Genomic DNA, 27,368 nt, shown 5'->3' with positions numbered 1-27,368 from the left:
CCATCTATATTCAAAGATAAGCTCAACAGATTATGGACTAGGTGGTCGTTTTAGGCTTCCAAAATTTTAAGGCCTCAAGATTTTGTATATTAGACTTATTGTTTTGATTTTGGACTAAGTATTATTATATAATTTGCATTACAGTAACATCCTTTTAATTTTTGCATTAACATCTACATCTTTTTTATTAGTAGTTCAGTAACAAAAGTTGAACTAATTTTTTTTTTTTTACTTTAATTTATATCGTAATGAATCAAGTCTCCCAAAATAAATATGGATAGAGGCCTCCAATAACCTTAAGTCGGCAATGTCTATATTTATCCTATATCAATGGCTTTCATAATTTATGAATTGAGATTTTGGTGTTTTGGAAAAGTATTAAAGGTTTGTAAATATGTTTGTGTACCTCTTTTTGCTTTCTTTTATTTACTTAGAAAAATGAAAGAACTTAATTGGCCAATAAAAGAAAGGAAACAACACCCGTTAACACATGATCAAATAAGATGCGACATTGGGTTGGACTAACAAGCCCATTTCGACTCGTAATAAAAACCCTCAGAGGTGGGTTGATCAATCGCCTTTCCAGTATTGATCTGGGCGACAGAGCCTCTTGCCTTGGAAAAAGGTTCAATCCATAGCATTGGTACATATTAACGACAAGAGTAAAACTAGAATTACTGACGGTAAAACAAAAAAAAATTGACTTTTGTTCCAATAAAAGTGTCGTTGGGTTTTCAAAATAAGAATCATACACTTTAAATCCATGAAGAGTGATGGGATTGAAAACCATTCCTATTTTCAAGGCAATTGAAAGCCATGTACAATGTTCAAATATCAATGATCAAATAGAATATGACCGGAAAAAGAGCTACATTAACTATCTAAAAATAAGAAAATGGGTCACATTGCGGAATGAACTACATTCCCTGGTGGTGGTTGGCGGTTTCCAAGCAGCATTGCTCATATGCATTACATATAAATAGATCTATTTCCTACAGCCATGTAAATGCATGTATTTTACTACTGCAGGGTGACAGGGAGGATTAGACAGATGGACAAGTCAGAAAATACTCCCATGTAAAGGTTATATGGAAATCATGTGACATATGTACTCGTGAAGATAGATGAGTAACCCAGAAGGCCTGATATGTAATTTGACCAGGAAAATTGAAAGATATAACACTTACCATTTATCTCAGAACATAGTGCCTCATAATGTATCAACAATCAGATATCGGAAAACTGTCAGCTGCCTTTGAACCACCATTGTACAGTAGAATTATCCTGATCCTGAGTAACTTAAACTAAGAAAACATATTAAGACAACCACGAATTTGGGAGAACTCTATAAAGATTTTCTAAACGAAACCCACAATTAATTATCAAAATCATCCCTAAATTGATCACTGTGACTGATGAGGGTGCGCATAAAACACCATTCCAGGTGGTTGCAAAGGAGGTAGTGGTCTGAAATTAGGTTGCTGGGGAAGCTGCTGGGTCATCTGCATTGGCTGGTGAGTCAAAGGAACCATCGGGCTCATCATATAAGATGGAGGTGCGGGCGCAACTGGAGGAGGACCTGTGGGCAATGGTGGTACATTGTTGCTAGCATATGCATACGAGGTCACCATGCCGCCAGAAGGCTGCAAATATTGCTGGGAATGTGGGTTCGAGATTGTATGGTATTGAGGTTGAGAGCTAGGAATGACAGTTGGTTGGGGCATTAAAACGGTTTGGTAATGGCCGTTTGCTGGCAAATGAGTTTGTGAAGACGTTATCTCAGGCTTTGTGACGGAATTGCTGGCTGAAAGAGAATTGGAAACTGTTGTGGTTTTTGAAAGACCTTCTTCAGCTGCAAATGTAGAGAGAACAGATGACATAATATATTGAGAGGAGGTGGAAGCGGCTAGCCTATCTGCTACTTCTGCTGCTATATTAGAGGCAGACTTTTTAGATCCTGATGGTGAGCTAGCAGTGGAAGGTTTTGAATCTGCCACATAATTTTCATCATCAAGCCGCTTACGAATGTCCATCACTTCCTCGGTTTGTGCTTGTGCTACCTGGAAATACGGTTTTAATATATATCAACTTTCTGATAGCGACAAACATAAAGTTGGACGCGTAGGACAACAGAAATGAGTTTGTTATTTATTATATTCCTTTTCTCCAAGCAAACATAATGAATCTTCCCAAACCCATGTTTCTATTAATACTTGTCCCGGAAACTACGAGATGGTAGTAGAGACGGTAAAATGGGCCAACCTGCAAACTTTTCTTGAATTGAATTGAATACAATTTAATGTATTTATTATGAAAGAACTATGTATAATTACACTATGATCTAATGTTTAAAAGAACAGGGTGTCAGAACTTTAGAAGCTTTGGCGTATTGGAAATCATTTTAGGTGACTTATAACATGTTTGATCCATTCAATCAGTTTCTAAATATGAACTTTTTATAAAATATTACCAATTAAGGAAAAGTATAATCCAACTCAACCTGTTCACCTATAAATGGTATAAAACAACCAGCACTGGTCATTATAGTGTTGATACTCCGCATGATTATATTCATTGTACAATTTAACGACAAAGCACCAATTATACAGATTATGGCCCTTACTAAAAGCATGTCCATGACCCAATCTTGCGACTAAAATCCAGAAAATAACTAGCAATGACAAGCATACACAAATGAATGTACAAACCTGCATTTGAGTGCGAACATTCTCTAACTCGGACTCCTGAAAATATAAAAGGTAATTACAAAAGACATTCACAAAATCTATTAATACTGGGTTTCTAAATATAAATAAAAATAAATAAGAAATTATTTGTTTTCTAAAATAATGATACCTGGTCATTTAATGCATCGCGTAACTGAGACACAAGAGCCATTCTATTCGCTTCAACAACTCTGAGTTTCTCTATACACTGCTTCAATAAAATTTCTTGTTCTTCCAATTCTTTAGAAAAAGTGTTCCGTTTTGGATCCTTGGCTGCATTTAAAAAATAAAATAACACCATCAGCCACCAACGTAAATGCCTTTAAAATATATCTATGTCATGGCCCTTTGGTTCCCATAAAAAGCACACAAAAAAAACACCCAATACTGGTCATCTCAACCGACCAATCCCCATGTAATCTGTACTAAACAGATCTGTTGTAACTTGTAACCCATTACCAACATACTTGAGTGGCCCATTTTGCGACATCTAATCACACCAACTGGCTAAAGGGCCAAAAGTTCATACGGAACTTTTAGAAACAACTAATCAATCCAAAAAATATGCGATACAAAGCTTTCAGAGAAAAATGACTATATTACAGCATCACCGGCATACCCTTTGTTAACACCAACTCGATATCTTTTTCCATTTTCTTGACACGATGAACAGCAGATTTGCATTTATTCATTTCTTCATCTTCACCATGGTGTTCACTGACAACCAAATGATAAGCTGAGACAATCCTCTCTGCTGTACTTCCAATGATAAGTTTCTGATTCCAATAAATCATAAAAAAATATATATATATATGTCAATAATGAATTATAAAACCATGAAATTCGAACAGCACAAGTAGTTAAGAAACACTGCTAAGAAAGGCACAAGTACATGATCCTCACCGTTCTTAAGGATCGTGTATCTCTCTTCATGATTTTCACAGAACGAGAACGCTTTTTGGTGAACTCCAGAGGCTGAGGTGATTCTTTTCCAAGCAACACATCTTTAACGTTCTTTGCCCGAGAACCAAACACTCTCCTTTCTTCCCAGATATTAACCTGCCATTCAGAGTCACAGATACATTGGTTTATTGAAACTAGCTTACATAGGTTTCTCAAACAAAATACTAGTATTTCGAACAAGTACTTAAGAAGGGTCAGGTTATGCTTCCCTGCTGATGTGTCAATAGGTAAAATCAAATTTTGGGTCAATAAGAAAGCGGAAATCATATTCCTACCATTAGATTTGATACATATGCCACATACATGCATATCTGACTTGTCTTGTCTGTTATGAAACATGGTACATTGTGGTAAATTAATCATAAGTGGTGGTAGGTTTATCATTTCCCATAACAAAAGGGTAAAATTTGGATTGAAAGTCGCCAAGATTGTATTTTTAATGCACACAAGCTTCCAAATAGCATGACATCATTATGAATATAAAGTCCCAAGGTATGAAAAGCCAAAAAGAAGCTGGCCAAACTTAAACGAGATATGATAGCTTCTTTATGTTCTAAGTTAAGTGATACGATAAAAGCTTTTTACCTTATTCAAGGAATCAAAACTGTTATTACTATACAACAATATAGATTTGGTAATTAGATTTGATAGAAAATTAGTAATATAATGGTGGAAAAAACGCTGCTTAGGTTAACGCAACTTGACCCATATCAATCATTTTGACAAGTTATCCAGCCCGCACATCATGTCAACTTTAAAAAATAACAATCCGATAATTGCACACAAGCATGCTAAAGTAAACACGAACGTCAATATTCTTCTTAATTCAGTAAGAAAAAATCATCACATGCATATCCTAAATTGACCCATTTAAGTAATCAGTACCAGATTGTGGTTCTACACACACGTATAAACTAATAAAAGACAAGAGAAAGAAACATAAAACCATTTTTATGACAGAGCAGCAAGTGATATAGACAAAAAAGATGCATACCAGTCGAGTGACAGCATCTTTCTCATCTCCTTTCTCAACGAGATCTTTGAGAGCTCCCGGGAGGACCTTCCAAAACTCAGAGACAAACTCATTCCCTTTACGCTTGCTATTTTGAAGGATATCGTTAGCAAGGTACAGAAGAGGAACCTTTTGAGCAACATCAGAGCTATGAAACTTCTTTTCCCATGTTTTAACAACCACTTCTGCTTTCTTCCGGTGAAATATACACCAATGCGATAGGGCTATACAAAGTCAAAATAACGAGATCAAAATTTCCAATCAACCAAAACTAAAGATCTTTCTCGTATGCCAATCAAAATATTAACCTAAAAATCTTAGAGATATCATGCATTTATACGTACCCCTCCATGTCATGTAAATTGCACATTATGATAAAGCCATACGAGGTAAGAAACGTCAAATTTCCGTTCTTAGACAAATATTTAAAACGAAATAACCTATTTTGCTCAGATAGCTGATATTACAAAACAGGGGTTGTTAGTATTCTTGGTCAACTAGTCTGATCCAATAAGGCAATACGTAGAAAATTCACCAAATAAAATACGCATACGCCGCCTTTCAACATTCAACATCGAAAAACCAACAAGAAAAGGTTCACATTTACAAGATTATATCACAATATTCGGCAAAACTGGCAAATGGGTATTCAAGAACATTTAATAGTATATAAGTAGAAGCAGAAAAGAATGCAACTTTAATACTGCAGTAGCTAATAATAATAATTATAAAAAAAAAAAAGATTAAATAAAGAAAAAGGAGGGAGGGAGGGAGGGAGGATACTTTCAATACACTGTTGAGTGGAGACAAGCTTAGAAAGCTTGTCTGCAAGTATTTCTTCACTGAATACGCTATTCATAATCTCCACTTCAAGTTCATCTGTCTCTATATGTATGTTTATATATCTATATCTATATCTATATATCTATATAGCTAGCAGCTTTTATTTTGTATTTAAATTTGAATTACAAAAAAAATTAGCTTAATTAATTTAAAAAATCAGAGAGTCGAAAATTTGAAGGCTTTAGAACCCTAGAAGGATTGTTGGATTTGGATTTGGAAGAAAAGGGGTTTAAATGAATAAATTAAAACAAAAAAGGATAAAATGAATGGGGATTGCAGAATTAGGGTTTTTTTTTTCTGTGTATCTTTTCTCCCGTAACGAGAAGTTAAAACAGTACATTCAATGAAATTGTATTAAATGAAAAATATTTTAATTTTTTTCCAACAGCAGTGTATTATTGATTGATGCTAAATTAATATTAATATTAATATAACAATATTCATAATTTTATATTCTGGATAATTGTCTGTAATATGGGGATAAATTTAGAAAATTAATAATATTTAATGTTATATCGTACATATCTTTCAACTTTCAACATTCAATTCAACAATATACACATATTAATGCATAATGTATCATACATCAATGCATATAACTTTCTCTCTCCTCCATAAATCATTTTATTCCTCTAATTCTTTCAAAATCTTTTATCTCAAAAACCGTACATCGATAAATTATAAAAATTATATGGGTGTTCTTAAAATTTCATGCTCTTTCTTTAGAGATGTCATTCGATATACTTTCAACGAATTTTTAAATCCGAGTGTGGAGCCCGTACGACTAAGGCATTTGACTATGACACTCTATGACATATAATCTCCTATGACCTATCACACTTTATGACCTATCACCCTCATCATTTTACCGCCGCAATGCGCGGGTACTTGCTCTCATAATTGTAAATTAAAAAAAGTATGAGCACACATAAACCATTATTTATCGATAGAAAAATTCTCATTAAACTTATTTCTATCACAAAATTACATTTTATAGTTTTTCATAAACAATTAAATCGTATAAAATACTTATTTTAAATAGAGAAAACGGTCGAAATCGTACTTATGGTTTACCCTAATAATCAAGTTTCATTCTTAACTATTTGAAATGACACTTACAGTCCTTTTAGGAATGATAAGGATCACATCCAGTCCTTTATACAAACGGACGTTTTCTCTCATCCGTCAACTCCAGTACGAGATATCCATTTGAGGGTATTTATGTCTCTTCTCACCTTTAAAGGATCAATATTGATATTTTTTTTACTCCTATCTTCCACTTTATACATCAAAACCCAGATCATCAAGTCTTGATATCTCTCTCACACACAGAAACACATAATCTTTAGATCATCATCATCAATCGAATTCCTTTGAAACTCAACAATCATAAAACTCATCAATCATATCTCGCTCAAAGATTACGTCATGTGTCGCGCAATAAAATACTTCAATCCTATTTTAGTATATTGGTAGATATCTATTATATATGCTTAGTAGATATATAAATATACTTTAACTTTTCACCTATATTCATATCCAAATCAAAATCAATTGTATGTGTTTAGATGAAAATGCAAAACAAAATCAATTCCATGTATAAAAAATGGGAGAATTTCACATACTTAAACTATTCGCCTTCATTAATATCCAAATCAAAATCAATTGTATTAAAAGTCCATAAAAGTCCATTTTGATGTATTAAAAGTCCATAAAAGTAACATAGTGTATAACTATTTATCTTTATTTAAGTGTTTAACAACACATTGGTATGTTAAAATCGAGAAAATAATGTTTTTTGTTTTGTGCATCCATGTTGGATGCATATTCATCAAAATGATGCATCCAAGATGCATATTTATCAAAATGATGCATCCAACAAAAAACATGATTTTTTTGATTTTGACGGATTAATGTATTGTTAAACACTTAAATAATGATAATTAGTTATGCACTATGTTAGTTTTATGGACTTTTAATACTTCAAAATGATGTTTTTAAGTGTTCTCACCGGAGTGTTACCCTATATATTGTTATATATATATATATATAACAATTTTAAATTACAATTATACCCACTCTAATTTAATATCTAATTACATCACATATAAAGAAAAAAAGAAAGAAACCGCTGATTGCCGCTTTTCGCGGATTTTTAGCCCCAATACCTCGACGGCGTATGTAAGAGATTAAAATGTGGGTAGACCTTAACCCTACCAAGGTAGAGAGACTGCTTTCAGGTTCTACCTAAATGGTATAAAAGGACATCCGGCCTTTGCATAGAATGAGAATCAAACTTTTGACCTACGTCTCCATTACAGCGGCCGTGAAGGTTCGGCTCGGGTTTGTTACATGTTTTCTTCACATTTTCTTGGTTTTTGTCATCACCTGACCTGATATGACTCGACCAACCCGTTCCTTTGCATAGGATGAGGATCGAACTATTGACCTCTGTCTCCATGACGGCAGTATTGAAGGTTCGGTTGGGTTCATGTGGGTCATGGGTTTTCTTTACATTTTCTAGGTTTTTGTCATCACCCGGCCCGGTTCGACGCGACCAACCCGTGAATGCAACATAAACTCGACCCGACGAACCCGTGACCTAGGAATGCAACATAAACTTGACGTGTGACTCGACCTGTTAAGGCTTCGAGCGGGTCGGGTCCAGGTAGTGTTCGGGCGGGTCACAGATTTATGGGTCAGTTGCACATTCCTATGGATGAGTATAGAGTTGTGCAATGTCAATTGATGGAGAAAGAATTGTGGGAGAAACAAGTTTGATGAGAGAAAAATCTTCTATTTATAGTGTAAGATTACTTTAAAGAAAAGTGGTCTAGAATAAGAGTACTTGGAGTTCAAGTTCCACATAATGATCAAGGAGGTAGCGAGTGATGGTGTAACAGAAATGAATACTTTAAGTTTATTTAACTTAGTTGATTTTGTAAAAATATCCATCTTTTTATACATAGTCAAAATTTTATATATATTTAGATTTTTATAATTTTTCTTGTATAATAACATGTGTTTATAACTTATAAAAAAAATGGTGATGTGTTCTAATTGTGGTTATGCCAAAGGATGACACATCAATTCCATTTGTAAAAGTCAAAATCAATAATATACATATCTTAAATTTATAATGTGTTCTAATATATTAATATACTTAAACCTTTTGTTTTCTTAATATACAAATCAAATTGTATGTCTTTAAAAGAAAATTCAAATCAAAATCAATTCCATTTATAAAAACTGAGAAAATTTCACATATTTCATTAATAAACTTGTAAATATCGTATTTATCCACATAAATTTCTAATTATTAAGAAAGTCATTATTGAAATTAAAAAAATACCATATTACTCAAATGGTTAATTATCTAATATAAAACATTAAAATCCTTAAAAGAATATAAATAAAAATTTTAAATTACATTTATACCCTCTTTAATTTAATATCTAATTACATTACATATAACATACATGGAAAAAATCAATAATTATATAACGCAGAGCGCTATTTGTTTGTACGTGGTTTTTTTTTCTTGTGTTCCTATGTTTCTCAATTAATTTGTTCTTGATAGTTAGTATAGTATTGTGGTTTTTTGTTCTGCATATGTGAAATCACCCTTTTTGTTCTTTTTCGTTTTGGCATTTACTCTACTCACGCCTCCTTGACTTAAGCATAGAGTGATCCACTAAGAGAAAGATGGACCACTTGTATATATAACTAGAGTGCAGCCCCGTACGATGTACGACTGGGATAGTTGTGATCGACAAAAATGTTCAAAAGCATATCCTCTTTCACATTTATAACACAAAAACCTAAAAGCCAACAATGACACCAACATAGTTTTCAAAAGCAACAATTCACATATTAATATGGTGTCATATTTTTAAAACATAAAAACTTCTAACCGAATCAATGTCACACTATCCCTTTGTTTCTGTATATAAGTTTGTGCCCCATGTACACATAGAATAATATATATGTAAAAAAAATGAAGACACACTTATGTATTTCCTTTTTTAAGAGAGTGTAAAAGAAAATTATTGATATTATGCTATTAATAAGAAAATAGATCAACACATGCATAAAATGATAAAATAAAACCCATTAACTCCTATATTACATGCTAACCCATGTTGCACATGGCCCATGTGCAACAGTTAACCCGGTGAACCTTGGACTACTTCCAAACTCAAATAATGATACCCAATCATCCATGAAGCAGAGTCGTACTTGACCCGTGAAGAAACTCGACCCATCAAGATTAACCCAACAATAATTATAGACGCCATCCTTCCATCAATCAACCTGAACATACTTCGTTGCTTCGAACTCGCTAAGACCTTTCATTGTCATATTCATAATCCCCAAGAGACCCTTGCACAGTACATGTGGAACTTATCAATCATGCGTTGATGTTCAATGTTGTAACACATGGCAATAATGTTCAGTTAGAAGAAAAGAAAGATAAAATAATAAGTTTAGAAACGCTACTTACAAATCTACGTGCCCTTGATTTTGCAAATAACTCTTTTAACTGGGTTACTTTTCTTTCCCCTTGCAACTCCATTAAATAGATAAGGGGGAGGTGAAAGCAAATATGTATCTTCATTATTCTTCCCCATTCTATCGGATAAAACTCCAAGAGACCCTACGTCTCTTACAACAACTATCATACTACCGCCGATGCCCCTAAACCAATCATAACCCCCATCCTACCTTGTAACGTACAATTTGAAATCATATTATTCACATTCATCGTTTTATCAGAAATACCATGAAATACCCATGATTCCGTAACTAATGACAGAACTTTCCAATGGCTTACTACTTGGTGTATCCATGGATCTCGATAAGAAAGACAGTTTGTTCTGTAAACAACTACCGGTTCTGTTGTTTACTTAGTGTAGATCCAACTCCATTTACATAAAAAGGCAGATTAGTTGCCGACTCGAATGCAGTTTGGTTGCTATACAAGACTATTTTGGGAAATCTAATAGTACCATATACAAAACTATTTTGGGGAGTTTTCAAGTTATAAACCATCCAGTTATCATTGGGTTTATTAGCTAACTGGCCCTCTTCTCTTACTATCTCCTACCTTAACCAAAAACTCCTCAAGTGTCATCTCACCTAATGTTTGTTGGTTAAATCATAGACACGACTATAAAAGCTAAAAGTGACAAAATGTATGGGTAGGTTCAGGTCAAAAAGGGTTGAATAGGTAAGTTATACATGCTAGGCCCATTGAGCTAAATCACTTTTGGTCGAGAAACCTCAAAAAAAAACTTATGACCAATTGGTGTGTCAACTATGAGCTATGATCACCAAATCTATACGGTTTATATATAAATCTGATTTAAATAAATTACTTAGGAGGTTTAAAGCACTTAAAACTTCACTACGTACAGCTACTAAGTTTCGACCCGTTTCCTTTTTAGCTATTTTGTGATTTAAATGTTTGAACCTTTTAGAGATAAAACATGACCCAAGTCAGCCTATCCATGAGTAAACGGATGAAAATAAGAAGAATAATATAGACATTATATAAAAGAATAACATAGACATTAAAGTCACATGTTATTTAAGCATGCCCAAATTTATATTAGTGTACTCTTGACAACTTGACTGAAGCTAACTTGCAAATGGTAATATTGATCGTACTTTGACATAAACCGAGGCTCCAAAACATTACTACAATCAAAACATTAACAGTTAGCTAGTTCAAATTCCAACATCTAACATATGATATACCAATCAGTTCGATTTGACACATGGACTTCAAAATTGTCCCATATAGAGTTTTCTCTATAAAATGAAAATGAATCTCGATGTGGATGAGTATGGTCTGTTACTCTGTTACACTAAGAAGTATGAAATGTGGATTGTGTTAACTAATAAACATACTTTGGATCTTTAGAAACAGGTATTTAATTAAGAACCACTTTACAAACCAAAATAAGTTCTCAAGTATAAAGAAGATTTGAACGGTTAAAATATATATATATATATATATATATATATAATCACAAAAATAAAAATAACTAATATAAAAGTGAATTTTTAATTCAATCAATACATAGTGTATGTGTGTGGGCACACATACTGTATCTTAGTAGAACTTCATGTAATCTATCGTATCTGCAAAAGAAAATATAACCATTCATAACAGTGTTTCGTCAACCTGAAAAACTCAATCATGAAACTTTATAAGGATGTATGGAATTAAGGACCGAGATATAAGAGTGTACAGTGATATCTTCCATGCAAGCAGATCCAAAGTGAGTAATTTTGACTGACAATGGCTTCAAACCGGTAATAAACAATAAACAGCAATAACATGAGCAAATGAGCCAAATTAGCAAAAAGATATAAAACTATCAAGATGGCAAACTTACAAGTTAGCAAGCTTTACTTAAAGATTTGAATGGAGTTCTTTTACTACCTTACACAAAATCTGCAAAGATAGCATATATGCGTGTGAGTCAACTCTAGAAGAAGATGTTTACTACACTGGAATACAGCCTGATACAACCAAATTTTCACCAAAAGGTCCAAAACAACCCATGCCACCAAAAGCACCCAGTCATAACGTCTGTTAAGAAGTGTTTACCACTAAATTGACTTATTGAGTAATTATTATTTTGAGGCCCAATGGTTACTCATAATTTCTTGTAATTTTGTCACTGAAAAAGTGGAAGGTATTGGTGATCAATGTCCAATACAAACTGGTACGATTTATCCTGACATTTCACCGGTTCGTGTTGACGGTGTTGTGTTATCACTCACTACCCAACCCACCATTTTACTACCCGAAAAACGCAACTTACAATCTGATGCCATATAACAGTATTCACATAAGCATGGGAAAGCAAACTACAAAGCTAAATCAAATCATACTTCAAATTACCGTTGTCGTGAACCCATTTACCTAAACCAATTAAGAATGGGAGAACCTCGAAATGGCCGCGAAGCGAGTGGGGAGCCATTGTTTTTCTTGATTTAGATGATACCACAATCAACTATACTTCTTTTTTCCTTAAAACCTGAAAAACCATGCATTTATTTGTTAATTAGTTGGAAACTACTGGTCGTTAGCAAGTAGTGTGAATATCTCATTACAAAAAAAACTTTTTTTTGTTAAGAGATTCATACTTTGAAGGCATCCTTGTCAATTCTATAATCTCCAATATATAAAGGATGTTGTTAGAATCATCAACAATATCCATGTTATAGCATATGCTCAAGGGCATGGAGGTGGTACAACAGGTCAAAAAGCAACAACATTACAAAACCAGTTTTTTAGTCAAGTAAATGTCGGTTCAAGGCCATTAGAAACTACGTATCAAGCATAATGAGTGATTTAGTGGTATACACACACATACATAATACTTTTTAGAATCGATGCTATGGAATTATTTACCAGACAAACTCTCAGTTTTCTCAATCAATTTTTCTAAATCTTCAGCGCGGTCTTGAGTGACAACCTTTTTCTTTTTAGAGGGGTCAAATGATGCAAGTTGCATTATGGTGTGTTGTGTGTACAACAGTAAGATAAGATCTTTTCATATCACAATTACTAAAAGATGTTGGGTCTGCTTAACATTATTTGCTAAACTACAATATATAGTAGTTTTACCGTTTTCACCATACTGAGGGAGTGGATTTCCCTTTTTCACCTAACTCTAACTACATCCAGTCTTTTATCAAATAGCCTATCTTATGAGCTTCATCTATACTAAATAGATGATTTTGTTCTTTGACCTGAAAAAGAAATGTCTAAATTGAATTTCTTTGTAGAATTATAGTTTGACTTTTGAAGTCAAACATCTTAATTTCCATATCCAACGTTTACTCTAATCGCGCTACATGGTGATACCAAAATCTTTTTCATTTGTGTTAGTTGCTAGATGTGTGTGGTGTTGATAAACTTTTTCTTAGTTACTTATCGATGCCAATTTAGTTTTAAGGTAGAACTCATATTGGTATGACCTTAAAGTCGAAGTAAATTACTTTAAAGTTAATGAGCCTCTCCATTCACCTATCCTGACATACAATAAGAAACATAAGTATCCTGAAATTGCGAGCCGGTTCCATTCAACCATTAAAGTCAAACTATATTACTTTCTGGGATAAGGAAAATGGTATAATGTAGCTCTCACTTCACCTACTCTAAATTATAATAATTCGATAAGCATCCCAAAATCAATGAAATGGCAAGTGAGCGCAACACACAAAATGACTAAAAATAATAAGTTATGTTCATAGTATCGAAATAAGGTTGACAGGCAAGACAAACCTGTAACTCAGGCAAAACCAACTACTTAAATGATGCTACATTGACTTTGTAAGTCCTCACTTTAGGTCATCTAATGGATTATGCACCGCCAATTATTGACAAACCAAATCAGAGACACATCAGCGCGTAGTTAAGTGGATAAAAAGGCCAACATGAAATACTTGCATTGAAGTAGTATTGACAAAAGCAAAGGAAGTACTACATCCATCTAATGTAACAACCTTAGAACCTATCCTCTCTCTCTTCGTCTTATCTCGCTTGTGCATTATGTATATGTATGATTTTAGAAAAAAGTGGCCCAATTACAAATATATGCTATCAAGGGAACGAAACAGGACCTTAAAGCAAAAAATATTATAAGTTCAAAATTTAGTAAGAGAAAAAGAGTACTTTATTCATTAACTTCACAATATATTTTGTTGTCAACTAATGTTCAACAGAAATGCAATCTTAAAGCATCATCAAATCAAATACTATGGGACTGAATATTAAAAAATTACAGAACAAAGGACGAAAATTACCTACAATGCTCAATGTTGATAGTATTGCCTAAGGTTCTCAACTTATAACATCAGACTTAAGTGATGGTCCCCCATAGTTGATGTAGCTGACTGAACCACCATTCTTCCCACTTGAACATCTTAGATTAGCATAAAGCCTACCAAATGGTTAGATAGTTCTAGAGTTATAATAGACATGTAAACTTCATAAACCCATCTTGTCATCTCACTAATACAATCCTCGACCAACGACACGTCGACACCCATAGATCTACTAGCAAATATAAACTATTGCTCTAAGCTTTTATATCTTCCATGCAAGTGGATCCAAAGCTAGTACGTAATTTTGACTACTGATGGCTTTACATCAGCAATAAACAATAAACAACAATAACATGGACAAATGAACTCAATCAACAAAAAGATATAAAACTATAAAGATGGAAAACTTACAAGTTAGCAAGCTTACTTAAAACATTTGAGTGAAGTACTTCTACTACCTTACACAAAACTCACAAATATAACAGATATGTGTCTCAGTCAACTCTAGAAAAAGATGTTTACTACCCTGGATTATAGCCTGATACAACCAAATTTTCACCAAAAGGTCCAAAACAACTCATGCCACCTAAAGCACCTAGTCATAACCTTTATTAAGAAGTGTTTACCACCAAATTGTAACACCCCACCGTTGGCGGAAACATGAGGTGTCATGAAAAGTACAGCACGACATGGAATTACATAGATACTGCTAAATGAAATAGAATATAATAAGTATATTCCCAAAACATGAATTCAGAGTCATAACAGTGCTACAATAGCTTATTACAATCAAGTCCATAAAGAAATAATCCAAGGCATGTAGCCTCAAAGTCTGACAATTATTAAGGAGTACTAATCTCCGAAGTCCAGCCTAGCATAGCAGCCTTTATCCCTGATTTGCCTGAGCACCTGAAAAGTATACTAAAACGTGTCAACACAAAGGTTGGTGAGTTCGTAGGTTTTATGTCAAAAGTCTAATAAAAGAAATAAGTCTTTTTTCGATTCTTTTAAGTTTAAACAAGTAATAGTTCAATATATAACGAGCAGAGTTACGCCATAATAAGTCCAAATGTCTCAATGTCTCAAAGTCCGGCCTTACGGTACCTGCCTTAGTCCAAAGTCTCAAGTCTCAACTCATACAATAAGTACGTCCAAAGCACAACAAACAAACACATAATCACACACAAACAATAAGATCAAAGCACGTCAAATGGCACAAGTAACTCTATACGCACAGGCTCAATATTGAACATAAAACAGAAACCGACAAAACTGTTTGAAAATAAGTATACTCTCCACCCCAAAACTTGTAAAAAGAGGGGCTACGAAACTCACCTGAAAGGTGTTATGAAAGTATAACGAACGAGCATGACAAGCACAATCAAAGTCCACGACAATCAACACCTATCAATAGTAAATGGAAAGTCACAATGAAAGTCTTTTGTCTTAAGTCTTAGCCTATTAGGAATACCTTTAAGTCCATATGTCTTTATTTAACTTTTAAAACAACGTTTGTTAAAATTTACGAGACTCGAATAAACCGAACAAGAGTCTGGATTTGGCACCAATGACCTTTCTTAAGTTTAAAATATATTATTTTATCAATACAACCTGATTTGAAATCATTACATAGCCCAAAATAAGTTTTACTCGAATTTAATCAAAATTAGACGAAACCGGAGATTTTAACCGAAAAGCTTACGAAACCGAAACGAGTTGAGGTTGAGCTCAACCTTATGGTTGAACTCAACCAACTACAGCAAAAAAATATTATTTTGAAACCATTTAATCATACGTTAATCAATTGGACCAAAACTACACTTTTTGAGAAAACTAGTCAAGTTTAAGAACCGATTAAGCGCGTATGGACACGAAGGGCCAAAGAAATCGATTATATGAGTAGGGAAGTGGTTGAACTTGACCATGACAGGTCTAGTTAGACCTGGACAGAGGTCAAAATGAGTTCTCCCAATACTTAAGGGTCCGAGAGTTAAAACAAGTCATTTCGGGTCAAGCTAGTAACTTTACGAGACGTTTAAGCGACAAAACCTATGAGAGGTTGAACTAGACCAGAAGAGGTCGACCTAGACCTGATTTAGGTCGAGCTAGACCTGCCTAAGTCGAGCTAGACCAGGTAGAGGTCGAGCTAGACCTGTTTGGGGTCGGATTTGGACGCATTTTGATCAAAAACGACGATTTCGATGCGATTTTTGTTAAAACGACGTAGATTATGGCTAGCCAATTCATACCCATGGATCTTGTACGCACAAAAGTTACACAACTTAGTACAAAAAGGGTGATGTTCGACCGATTTCATACGCATGTGATCGACTAGTTTTTGAGTCATTTAGCCAAGTAAAGGATATCTTCAATTTGTAGTTGCACAAAACGGATTACATGAGTGCATAATGAGTCGAATCAAACCTTAATCAAGGTTCAATTTCAGTTCTTACACACAAATGTTAGGTCTAGTTTAAGCTAAACTGGAGCTCTCCAGTGACAACTGGAGAGCATGAAGAATTGTCCGAAATATTAGAAGTCCAGTTGCATTGTACAGGTTTAGCAACTGATGACTTCCTCCAGTTGAGATCAGCAGACTAGAATCTGAAGACCTTCCAGTTGAAGTCAAAGACAACAAATGGAAGATAGAGATTGGCAATGGCAGCGAAACCCAGTTGACAATCTACCAGATTAATCAACTGGAGAATCCTCCAGTGTAAATGCTCTTACAAAGCCTTACACTGATTACGAGGAGGACCTTTTTACTCTACATCCTTTTAACCGGACAATGATATTGTCTTTGGATAAAGATGCAAAGATGTAGAGTGGTTGAATAAAGTAACCTTTTGTCTTACTTTATTTAACACACACAAAGGATTATTTTAACAATACTTTTGTGTGCTGTCAACCATATTTGTACGTCGAAGTTGAGATCCCCATGCTCAATCTTCGACTATAAATAGAGGTCCTTGCACAAGCATTTTCAACAACTTTGCAAATACATATATTCTGCAATATTGGTGAACTTGTGCAATATTCTCTCAATCGCAAAAAGGAATATTTCACAACTCTAAGTGTTTCGATTGTTTAGGAGAATTTTCAAGTTTAGATCAATTGTAATTCATGGGTTGTTAGGATATTTACATTCATGTATTATCTTGGTTCCGCAACAACCTTGTATTTTATTTAAACAAGTAATAAATAAAATACACTTGAAAATTACATATTGTCTCACCAGTTTACATACTCGTCATTTATATTATTGCAATATATTAATATTCTGTCACCTTAATACTTATTCCAGTTAACCTGGTACACGATCAATCTAAACTGGTCACATCCAGATTAATTGATCGTGTTGCAAAGTTCACTCACCATCGACATAGAGGTGTCTTCAGCACCCATCTAGTAATAGTTGGGACTTACAAGTGGTATCAGAGCAAGCAGGTTGAATTGTCTCAATTCTATAACCTAGGTCTGCTTCGATGGCTGCTGAAGGTGAGAATGGTTCTGGTCCTAATGAATCTAATCCTAATATTGCTACTCCTTTAAATACTAATCCTCCTCCTCCTCCTCCAACTCCTGGAGCTAACCACGTTCATGTACATTACTCCAACTCTCCTGTTCCCAAATTCGATGGGAATGGTGAGACATTTGGTACATGGAAAGCTAGAATGCTCTTGCATTTTGGTGGGATAGAGAGGTATATGTTGAAAATCCTTAAGGATGGACCATATATACCCATGTCCAGTGGTGTTAGCCCTCTTCTCGATCCCACTGGGAGAAGAGGCACCAGGGAAAAATCTGAGGAACATTGGTCAGATGAGGATCGCAGATTGGTTGATCTTGATACCAAACTGAAAAACATGATTCTTTCTGCTATACCTGAGGAACTAATTCCTACCCTTGTGCTATTTTCTAGTGCAAAATCTATGTGGGATGAATTAGTTCTGCAGTTTGAAGGAGGAAATGACACCATTGTCACTAGAAAGGTTGCTCTCAACAAGAAGTATGAATCCTTCTTTGCTCTTCATAATGAAAGTTTGACTGGTACTTATACCAGATTTACTGGCCTAATTAATCAACTTAGAGGTTTGGGAGTGGAGAAGGATAAGGACATTCTTCTTGAAAAATTCTGTGATGTTTTGCCATCCAAATGGGCACACATGGTTCTTGTCTTAAGACAAGGAAAGACCTTGCATAGCCATACTCTTGCCTCCCCTTATGGAGCCTTCAGATTCACTGAAGATAATGATGCTGCAAGATTACTGGCTGAGCAAGATGCTTTAAACCATGCTCAGAGTTCCAAGGCTGCCAACTTTTCTAGGCAACCTTGTGCTGCTTTAATGTCTACTGAGAATGTCCAGTCACATTCTATGAAGGAAATGTTAAAAAACTTTTTGAACTCTGGCCTAACCACTAATCTCAGTGATGGTTGTGAGGAAACTGACGATGATGATCTGGTAGCCATGATTGCTAAAACCTTTAACAGGTTTAAGCATAAATCTAATCGATTTAATGGGTCCAATAATGCTTCCAATTCAATCTCTATGGATAAGGCTAATCTTACCTGCTACAAATGTGGTAAGAAAGGCCATTTCATGAAGGAATGCAGATCTAGTCAGATGAACAACCAAACTGGTCCTATTGTCCCAAACTTTATTAAAACTGATGATTATAAGGCCAAATACAAGAAACTTAAGGCCCAGATTGCTCTCATGTCTCTTGAACAAAATAATGAGAAAGAAAAGAACAAGTGCATGATGGCTCAAACTGAAGGGAAATGGGAACTCTCTAATGATTCATCTGATGATGAAGAAGAGATTAGAGATATGTGTTTCATGGCATTGGAGAGTCAACAACCAGTGGTGAAAGATGATGTTGTGTCAGGAAGATGGGTTGACATCATCTTAAAGAAGGTAAGGGACTATGATGTCGAAATTGATTCAGAATTGAAACTGGATATTGCTGAATCATTAAATTATGACTTGTTATTTGTTGAAACCATAAGAACTGACCGTGAAAGATACTTAGAAACAGTTTTGGTTGAATGTAACAACATGAAAAGTCAAATAAATGATCTACAAAGTGTCCAGTTGGCTCTTAAAGAGTCAGATTTGAAAAATGAGGCATTGGAAAGAGATAACCAAAAACTGAAATTTGATCTTGAAAAAGAACATATGGTTATTAATTCTTGGGTTCAAGCATCTGGTAAAAATTATGACGCTTTTTCTAAAACCATTGATGCTCAAAAAACTGCCTGGAAATCTGGTGATCTTCAGATGGCAGCTGTTTTACCCACAATTCACCAATTGCCAGAATCTGTTAGAGTTGAAACACCTTATGATTCCTCTGGCACTGTCAAATCTGAATCCACTAAGACCAACCTTGTTGAGGTTAAAATTGGAGCTAAGAAGGCTAAAGCTTCAGTTAAAAAGGAATCTAGTGACAATCCTTTACCTCATAAGTCAAATGAGTCCACAACTCTAAAGACTAAAACCCCCGCTGAGCCCAAGTCCATAGGCCAGCAGCCTGATGAAAAGAACATTTTGTTAAAAATGGAGAATCAACTCCAAAATTTGTCAAGGCAAGTACAAAGTTGTACTGCCAGAGTTAAAAATTTGGAAGGAGGTGCATCATCCTCTGTTGAGAAACAAAATGTCAAAACCCCTTCTCAAAAACAAAAGATAAAACAATCAGCTCAGAAAGGAGCAAATATCGAAAAGAAAAAGGAGGTCAATGTTCCATTAAAACCAATTGTTTTTACTCTAGAAACTAGAGAGAACCCTCCAGTTTCTTCATCCAGTTCAACACCCAGTCAAGCATCTGGGACTTCTCAGAAGAAGTCCAGTGGACCCATCAAGAAAAGATGGGTTCACAAAAATAACTGATCACTTACTTGGGTGTGCAGGGCGATCGAAAGAAGAATATCTGGTATCTGGACAGCGCAGCTGGCCGGACTATGACCGGATGTAAGCCCCTGCTGGAAGAGTTCACTGTCTGCGATGGACCAGCGGTGACATTTGGTAATGATGGAAATGGGAAAACTGAAGGATATGGTGTTGTTGACAATGGGCAGATTCAGTTCACTGAGGTTGCATTTGTCAATGGTTTGAAATATAACCTGATAAGTGTCAGTCAACTTTGTGATGATGGATATAGGGTACTGTTCGACATTGCTCAAGGCACTATTTTTAACAAGGACTGAAAGGTAGTCATGATTGCACCAAGAAAAGGGAATGTGTACATCATGAACATGGAGCCTACTCCAGAAGAGCATTGTTTCTATGTCAAGGCTGATGAGGACACCAACTGGCTGTGGCATAAACGGTTATCTCATCTTAACTTCAAAAATATTAACAAGTTGTCAAGAAAGCAACTGGTTGATGGGATACCTTTGTTTTCCTTTAAAAGGGAGAAGCCATGTCCAGGGTGTGAGATGGGCAAAAAGAAAAGAGCCAGTTTCAAGACCAGGCAGAATTTCAGTATCACTGAACCTCTTCACATGCTTCTTATGGATCTTTTTGGTCCAGTGAATGTTCAAACTAAAGCTGGCAAAAGATACACTTTAGTTGTGGTCGATGAATACACCAGATTTTGTTGGGTGATATTTATCAGATCAAAGAGTGATGCACCTGGAGAAATTATCTCTCTCATCAAGCGTATTGAGCTCAAGTATACCAAGAAAGTGTGTCAGTTGCGAAGTGATAACGGTACAGAATTCATGAATAAAGAATTGGAAATATTTTGCACTGACACTGGCATTTCTCAAAACTTTTCGTCAGCTCGTTCTCCAGAACAAAATGGTGTGGTTGAAAGGAAGAATCGCACATTGATTGAAGCTGCCAGAAGTATGTTATCTGAATCTGGTCTTCCCACCTGTTTTTGGGCTGAAGCTGTGGCAACTGCATGTCACACCCAAAACCGGTCAGTTTATGTCAAGAGACACAGGAAGACTGCCTATGAAGTCCTAAGGAATCGCAAGCCAAATATTGGATATTTCCATGTATTTGGTTGTCCAGTTTACATTTTAAACGATTCCAGTCAGTTGGGAAAATTTGATGCAAAAGCTGATGAAGGCGTCTTTGTGGGGTATTCAGATGTTAGAAAAGCCTATAGAGTTTACAATTATAGACTCCAAAAGGTACATGAGACAATTCATGTCACATTCGATGAATCAAATGAAGCAATCAACAAAAGACCAACCCTTGATTTATCTTCAGTTGTCCCAGTTGATTTTGGTGTATCTGATCTGGTTCATCAATCAGTTAATACACCAGAAAATGTTTCCAGACATCAAGTCTTGGAACCAGTTAAAGAAAAGAAGAACTTCAGTGACACCTCATTTTATCACTCTATCAGTTTTAACCTACCTGAAAAACTGGTAATTGGATCTGATGTGCGTGCCACAACAACATCAGAACCAGTTCAAGCTTCTCCAGTTCTTCAAGATATACCTTTGTTTGAAGATAATCATGTTAACTCTTCAGTTGACACTGATGATGAAGTTGAAGTAGTTTGGACTGATCCTCCTTCAGTTGCTGCATCTGTTGGAGATCGTCAAGTGTCTTGCACTGATGTTGTATTATACCAACCTAGTCAATACACTAAATGGACTGCTGCTCATCCCATTGAGCAGATTATTGGCAATCCAGATAGTGGGGTTCAGACTAGAAGAGCCACAAGTGATCAATGCTTGAACGTCACCTTCTTATCACTGATTGAACCGAAGAAGATTGACGAGGCTATGGCAGATCCAAGCTGGGTTGAAGCTATGCAAGAAGAACTCAACCAGTTCGAAAGGAACAACGTTTGGGAGCTTGTTCCTTGTCCTCCAGGGTTAAAGAGAGAACCCATTGGAACGAGGTGGGTCTACCGGAACAAGATGGATGAAGATGGCAACGTTATCAGGAACAAAGCTAGATTAGTTGCCAAGGGTTATTGTCAAGCAGAAGGTGTTGATTTCGATGAACCTTTGCTCCAGTTGCAAGACTTGAAGCCATCAGAATTTTCTTGGCTTATGCTGCTCACTTGCAATTCAAGGTCTTCCAGATGGATGTAAAAGTGCGTTTCTGAATGGCACATTGGAAAAAGAAGTGTACGTTATGCAGACTCCAGGCTTCATAAACGAAAAGCATCCACATTGGGTATATAGACTGAACAAAGCTTTGTATGGTCTTCGACAAGCCCCAAGAGCCTGGTATGATACTCTAACTAAACATCTTCTCAAAAATGGTTTTCAAAGAGGTGCAATAGATAATACCTTGTTCATCTTGAAAGAAAAAGGTAATATCTTGCTGGTACAAATTTATGTTGATGATATTATATTCGGGTCAACTGATGATGGAATGTGTAAAAGGTTTTCGAAAATTATGTCTCAAGAATATGAGATGAGTTTAATGGGTGAATTAACATTTTTCTTAGGTTTACAAATCAAACAAACCATGGATGGTATCTTTATTAACCAAGAAAAATATGTCAGAGATTTGTTAAGAAAATACAAATATGATTCAGTCCCATCAAAAACCACACCTATTTCAGCTCCATTAAATTTGGACTCTGACCCAAATGGCAAACCAGTGGACCAAAGAGAATATCGTGGAATGGTTGGTTCACTGATGTATTTAACTGCCAGTCGACCAGATATAATGTTTGCAACATGTTTATGTGCCAGATTTTAGGCAAATCCAAAAGAATCACATTTGCATGCTGTTAAACGCATTTTCAGGTACCTGAAAGGGTGCCCTAGCCTTGGTCTTTGGTATCCCAAAGGCTTAGGGTTAGATCTAATGGATTATTCAGATTCAGATCATGCAGGTTGTAAGATTGATAGAAAATCCACAACTGGTGGATGCCATTTCCTAGGGGGAAAACTGGTAAGTTGGACCAGTAAGAAGCAGACTTCAGTCTCAATGTCTACTGCTGAGGCAGATTACATTTCTGCGGCCAGTTGCTGTGCCCAGATTCTCTGGATCAAAAACCAGTTACTTGATTATGGTATGAAATTCACAAGAACCCCAATCTTATGTGACAACACCAGTGCAATTGCTATATCTCACAACCCTGTAATGCACTCAAAGACAAAGCATATTGATATCAGGTATCACTTCATTCGTGATCATGTTATGAAAGGAGATATTGAAATACATTTCATCCCCACTGATAAACAGTTAGCTGATGGTTTTACAAAACCTCTTGATGAGAAAACCTTTAAACATCTCATCAGTGAACTGGGTATGTTAAATCCTTATTGAACTGGAGAGGCCCTTCAGTTGAGGATGGTCCAGGTGATTCTTGATTGGTTGGAGATTGAACGCCTTGATGTACTCAAAGACTAGTCATTGATCAAATGGATCATGTTTTTAGGGGGAAAAAGACTCAAAATATTTTTCAAAATAAAAATGCTTTTATTGAAAAATGCAACTGAAAGTCATCAGTTGTAACTGGCATCTAAATTTTCCAGTTTGCTAGTTTGGTCTTGTCTCAAAATGGTGGTCAGCCAGATTTCATAACGTTATGTTTTACTTGGTGGATACATGTGACACGTGATGTTACTCGAGTGCTAACCTCGCACTCACAAACGTCACCTGACATGTCTTACGTGTCAAGACTTTTGCTGAAATGTACTGCATTTTTTATGGGTATTGGTGAAGTTAGTGGGTGAGTGGGAATACCAGCCGTCGTAGCATTAAATGCTTGATGGGAGGTATTAAATATTTTTGAATTCTCAAAATTTTGGAAAATAACTTTTTACAAATTATTTCAAACTTTTGGGGACTAAAAATATCTTTTCGTATATATCTTGGCAATATTTTACTGCCTATATATATACCTCCACCAAAATATCCGTCTCATTTACTTCTCTCAAAATTCCTTTCATTTACTCTTCCAATCATTCACAATTCGAGATCCATTTCTCTCTTTCTTCTTTAAGTCCAAAACCCTAAATCAAAATTCACAAATGGCTCCTAAATCTTCTTCTTCTTCATCTCGTTCTCGTGATGTGAATCTACTCACTGCTGAGTACAATCCATCACATAATGTTATTCGTGCCACTGGTGCTCCCATAAGTTCTAAACTTATTAAATTAAATCCAAATAATCCAATGGCATCTCTCCAAGGGCTCCAGGCCGCTGACTCTCTTATAGGGAGAATCCAATCCTTTCTTCGGATTTCTCCCCTTAGCGATGCCTTCTCTTTGAATCCACACAAGCTATTTCATGACTACTTGTGTGAATTCTGGTACACTGCCTCTCTTTCTGAGGACTGCTCATCCATCTCCTTTTCTCTAAAGGATGGGTCAGTCCCGTGTACCATCACCACTGAAACATTGAGGGAAGCCCTTAACCTCAATTACTGGAGACAAAATGAAAATCCAGTGGTGATTTCCTCCAACATTAATTTCCGCCAGGTCTTCCTTGACATGGGAAATAAGGAGATGGTGGAGGGGGATGTGTTGAAGACCAAGGGGTCTATTACAATGAAAGGGCTTTCACCATCCTGGAAGTTCTTTATGGTCCATTTGGTGGAAAGTTTGGGAGGGAGTTCTGGTGGATTGGACCAGATAAACTCCTTTCAAGCAGAGATGGCTTACTGCCTCTGGAATGGACTGAGGGTGGATTTTGCAGGTATTCTGTTCAGAAGCCTGGTGTTCAAGCTGAAGGGCAACAGGGGTCCTTGTGTTCCCTTTTCAAGATTCCTGTCCCTTTGTTTCATTCAGATTCTGGGCAGAGAAGAGTACAACAACACTCAATCCTTGTTCTCTGTGCTAGAACTGTTGAGGAATCTGGACAACCTGGTGTCCACTTCTGATGAAGTCCAGATGTCCCCGAGAATGATCTTTGCATTCTCTAAAACTGATGCACCGCAATCTGGTGAGTCAGAAAGGCAACTGGGTGGGCCTCAAGATAATGAGGGACCCACCGGTTCGTCTACTGGAGCAGTAACTGTGGCAGAAGCAGGAGTCCAGGCCGTTCCTAAAGCAAGAAGATCCTCTAAAAGCAGGAGATCAAGATCTGGACTTGCTGCACCTGACCAGTCACAATCTGTGATAGTGGTCTCTGAAGCCGCTGCCGGTGATATTGCAACTGAGGATAGAACAGTTGTAGTTGAGGCACCAGTCACCTCTGTTCAGGGAGAAGATGCTTCGGCAACGGATCCTAGAACTGATGATACCATTGAGGCAACTCAAACTGGTCATCAGGAGTCTGAACAACTTGTTCAGCCACCCCCAACATTTATGGATCTTGGCATAAATGAGGGTGAGTTTCAGCTTGAGTCTTCGGACTCATCTGAGACGGAATCTGAGCAGGAGATGGCTGATGCAACTGTACTTGATCAGCTCCCTTCTCTCCTTGGTCAACCCCAAGAACCACATGTTTCAGTTTCCCCAACTAATGTACAAAGCTTAGATATACCTCCAATATTCGCCTCTCGCCAACTACTTTCTTCTATGGGTGTGCCTAGAAATAGACACATCCTAACCCCACCGTCGCCGTCGTTCACACCTGAGCATTCTCAGCATGAACGACACATTGAATCTCTTCCCTTCATTTCTACAACCCCTCCTCTTCTATCAACTGATGCTACCGCAACTGGAGAACCAAATATTGTCATACCTCGTCCAGTTGCACCTGTAGCTTTTTCGGCTGGTCCAGTGACACCTTCTCCTCCGTCATTGGATAGCTAATTCGTGTCTTTTCAAGCCGATCTCTCGAACCTTCTCGCGAGGGTGGAAGAGATTCAAAAGACACTCGATCGGAACACCAAGTCCCTCTCCAGGTACCACAAGGATCATTTGCAAAACATTAAAGTGGTTGACCTGGGGATCAACAAGTTCTCTGCCAATGAGGACTTGGGGTTTGGCAAGCTGAACGAGTTAGTGGAATCCTCCAATCAACTGGCAACATCTTTAAGGGAGGCATTCGCACTGACTCAATCTGGAGTCACATCTTCAATATCCAACCTGCTGAACAGTACTGTCAGATCTTCAGAGGTTGATATTAAGAATCTGGAAAGGCAGGTGCAAGATTTGTGTAACAAACCTGGCCTAGATGTGACAGAGCTTGGAAATCAGTTGGCCTCTTCAGTGGGACTCAAGATCGAAGAAACTTTGGCTGCCAGTGAGAACAATTTGATTGAAAAGGTGATGTCTGAGATCACTAAGAATGCAGCGCCCCAGGTCGATCTCACTCCTATTACATCTGAGATTGATCGGTTGAGGTGCAGTCTGGATACACTGGCCAACAAAGTATCTGAACACTCAACTGCCATATCAGATATGACCACCGAAGTTGGCAAAGGAAGGGAGGTTGTTACTAAAAGTGTTAAGGAAGTCCCTGCAACTGGGCTCTCTTCAGATGATCTCTCAATACTTAAACAGATTTTAAAGAGTCAAGAGCAGACAAGTGGAAATGTAATGACTCAGTCTCAAGAGATAAATCATCTATGGAGGACAGTTCGCATGATTTGTGGAGTCTTCAAAGAGTGCAAGACAATGCAATCATGGCAGCCTCTAGATCGTCTGCCCTCTAGTCATGCTGATTTTGAAGCCATCAGGCAGGGACTAGATGCTGCCAAGGGGGAAAGGTCAATACATGCCCGTCACACTCATGTGAAGACTTCAAGTAAAGGGAAGGAGATAGTGGTAGCTACCAGTACTGAGGCTGGTGAGCAGGAGATTGAGGTATTTGATGATGTGGTGGTAGGAAGTGTTGATAAGGGAAAGGCCATTGCTGATGAATCTTTGGAACCAGCCACCGATGCACCAATGTTGGAAACTGGCAATGTTGATCTGTTGCCTCCAGTTACTGAAAGCGAGAGTCAGAAGTTAGCAAGAGTGGGATACCTGGTCAAAGAAAGGAAGAAACAAATGAAGGTGAACCAATTTGAATCCAGGAGAAATCTTCCAACCCCTCTTGTTGATATCACTGATGCTCAACTCCTTGGCTTGACACTTGTTGAATACAAAAAGATCA

General features: G+C 36.5%; 1 protein-coding gene across 2 annotated transcripts; it reads right to left on the bottom strand.

Moving 5' to 3' along the window:
• Positions 1 to 1,167: 1,167 nt before the first annotated feature.
• On the bottom strand, positions 1,168 to 5,845 carry LOC122578720 (regulation of nuclear pre-mRNA domain-containing protein 1B). 2 transcript variants are annotated; one of them, XM_043750739.1, is made up of 7 exons: positions 5,485 to 5,845; positions 4,684 to 4,925; positions 3,630 to 3,785; positions 3,346 to 3,502; positions 2,857 to 2,999; positions 2,709 to 2,744; positions 1,168 to 2,060 (listed from the first exon to the last, which is right to left on the bottom strand). In XM_043750739.1, exons 1-7 carry the CDS (start codon positions 5,558 to 5,560, stop codon positions 1,404 to 1,406), a joined length of 1,467 nt encoding a protein of 488 aa, XP_043606674.1. In that variant the 5' UTR covers positions 5,561 to 5,845; the 3' UTR covers positions 1,168 to 1,403. The 2 variants fall into 2 exon arrangements, with proteins under 2 accessions (XP_043606674.1, XP_043606675.1); XM_043750740.1 differs by lacking the exon at positions 5,485 to 5,845 and adding an exon at positions 5,046 to 5,100.
• Positions 5,846 to 27,368: the final 21,523 nt, after the last annotated feature.

Source organism: Erigeron canadensis, chromosome 8 (genome assembly GCF_010389155.1).
Source record: "Erigeron canadensis isolate Cc75 chromosome 8, C_canadensis_v1, whole genome shotgun sequence".
NCBI lineage: Eukaryota > Viridiplantae > Streptophyta > Magnoliopsida > Asterales > Asteraceae > Erigeron > Erigeron canadensis.
This window is presented reverse-complemented; position numbering and strand designations above follow the sequence as displayed.

What these genes read in the sequence shown, in the direction of transcription:
- LOC122578720 (XM_043750739.1), bottom strand. Translation starts at nt 5,560, where the DNA reads ATGAATAGCGTATTCAGTGAAGAAATACTTGCAGACAAGCTTTCTAAG. An exon ending in CACTCAACAGTGTATTGAAA is followed by an intron (nt 4,926 to 5,484) that starts GTATCCTCCCTC and finishes GACTTTGTATAG; the next exon opens with CCCTATCGCATTGGTGTATA. An exon ending in ATACACGATCCTTAAGAACG is followed by an intron (nt 3,503 to 3,629) that starts GTGAGGATCATG and finishes TATTGGAATCAG; the next exon opens with AAACTTATCATTGGAAGTAC.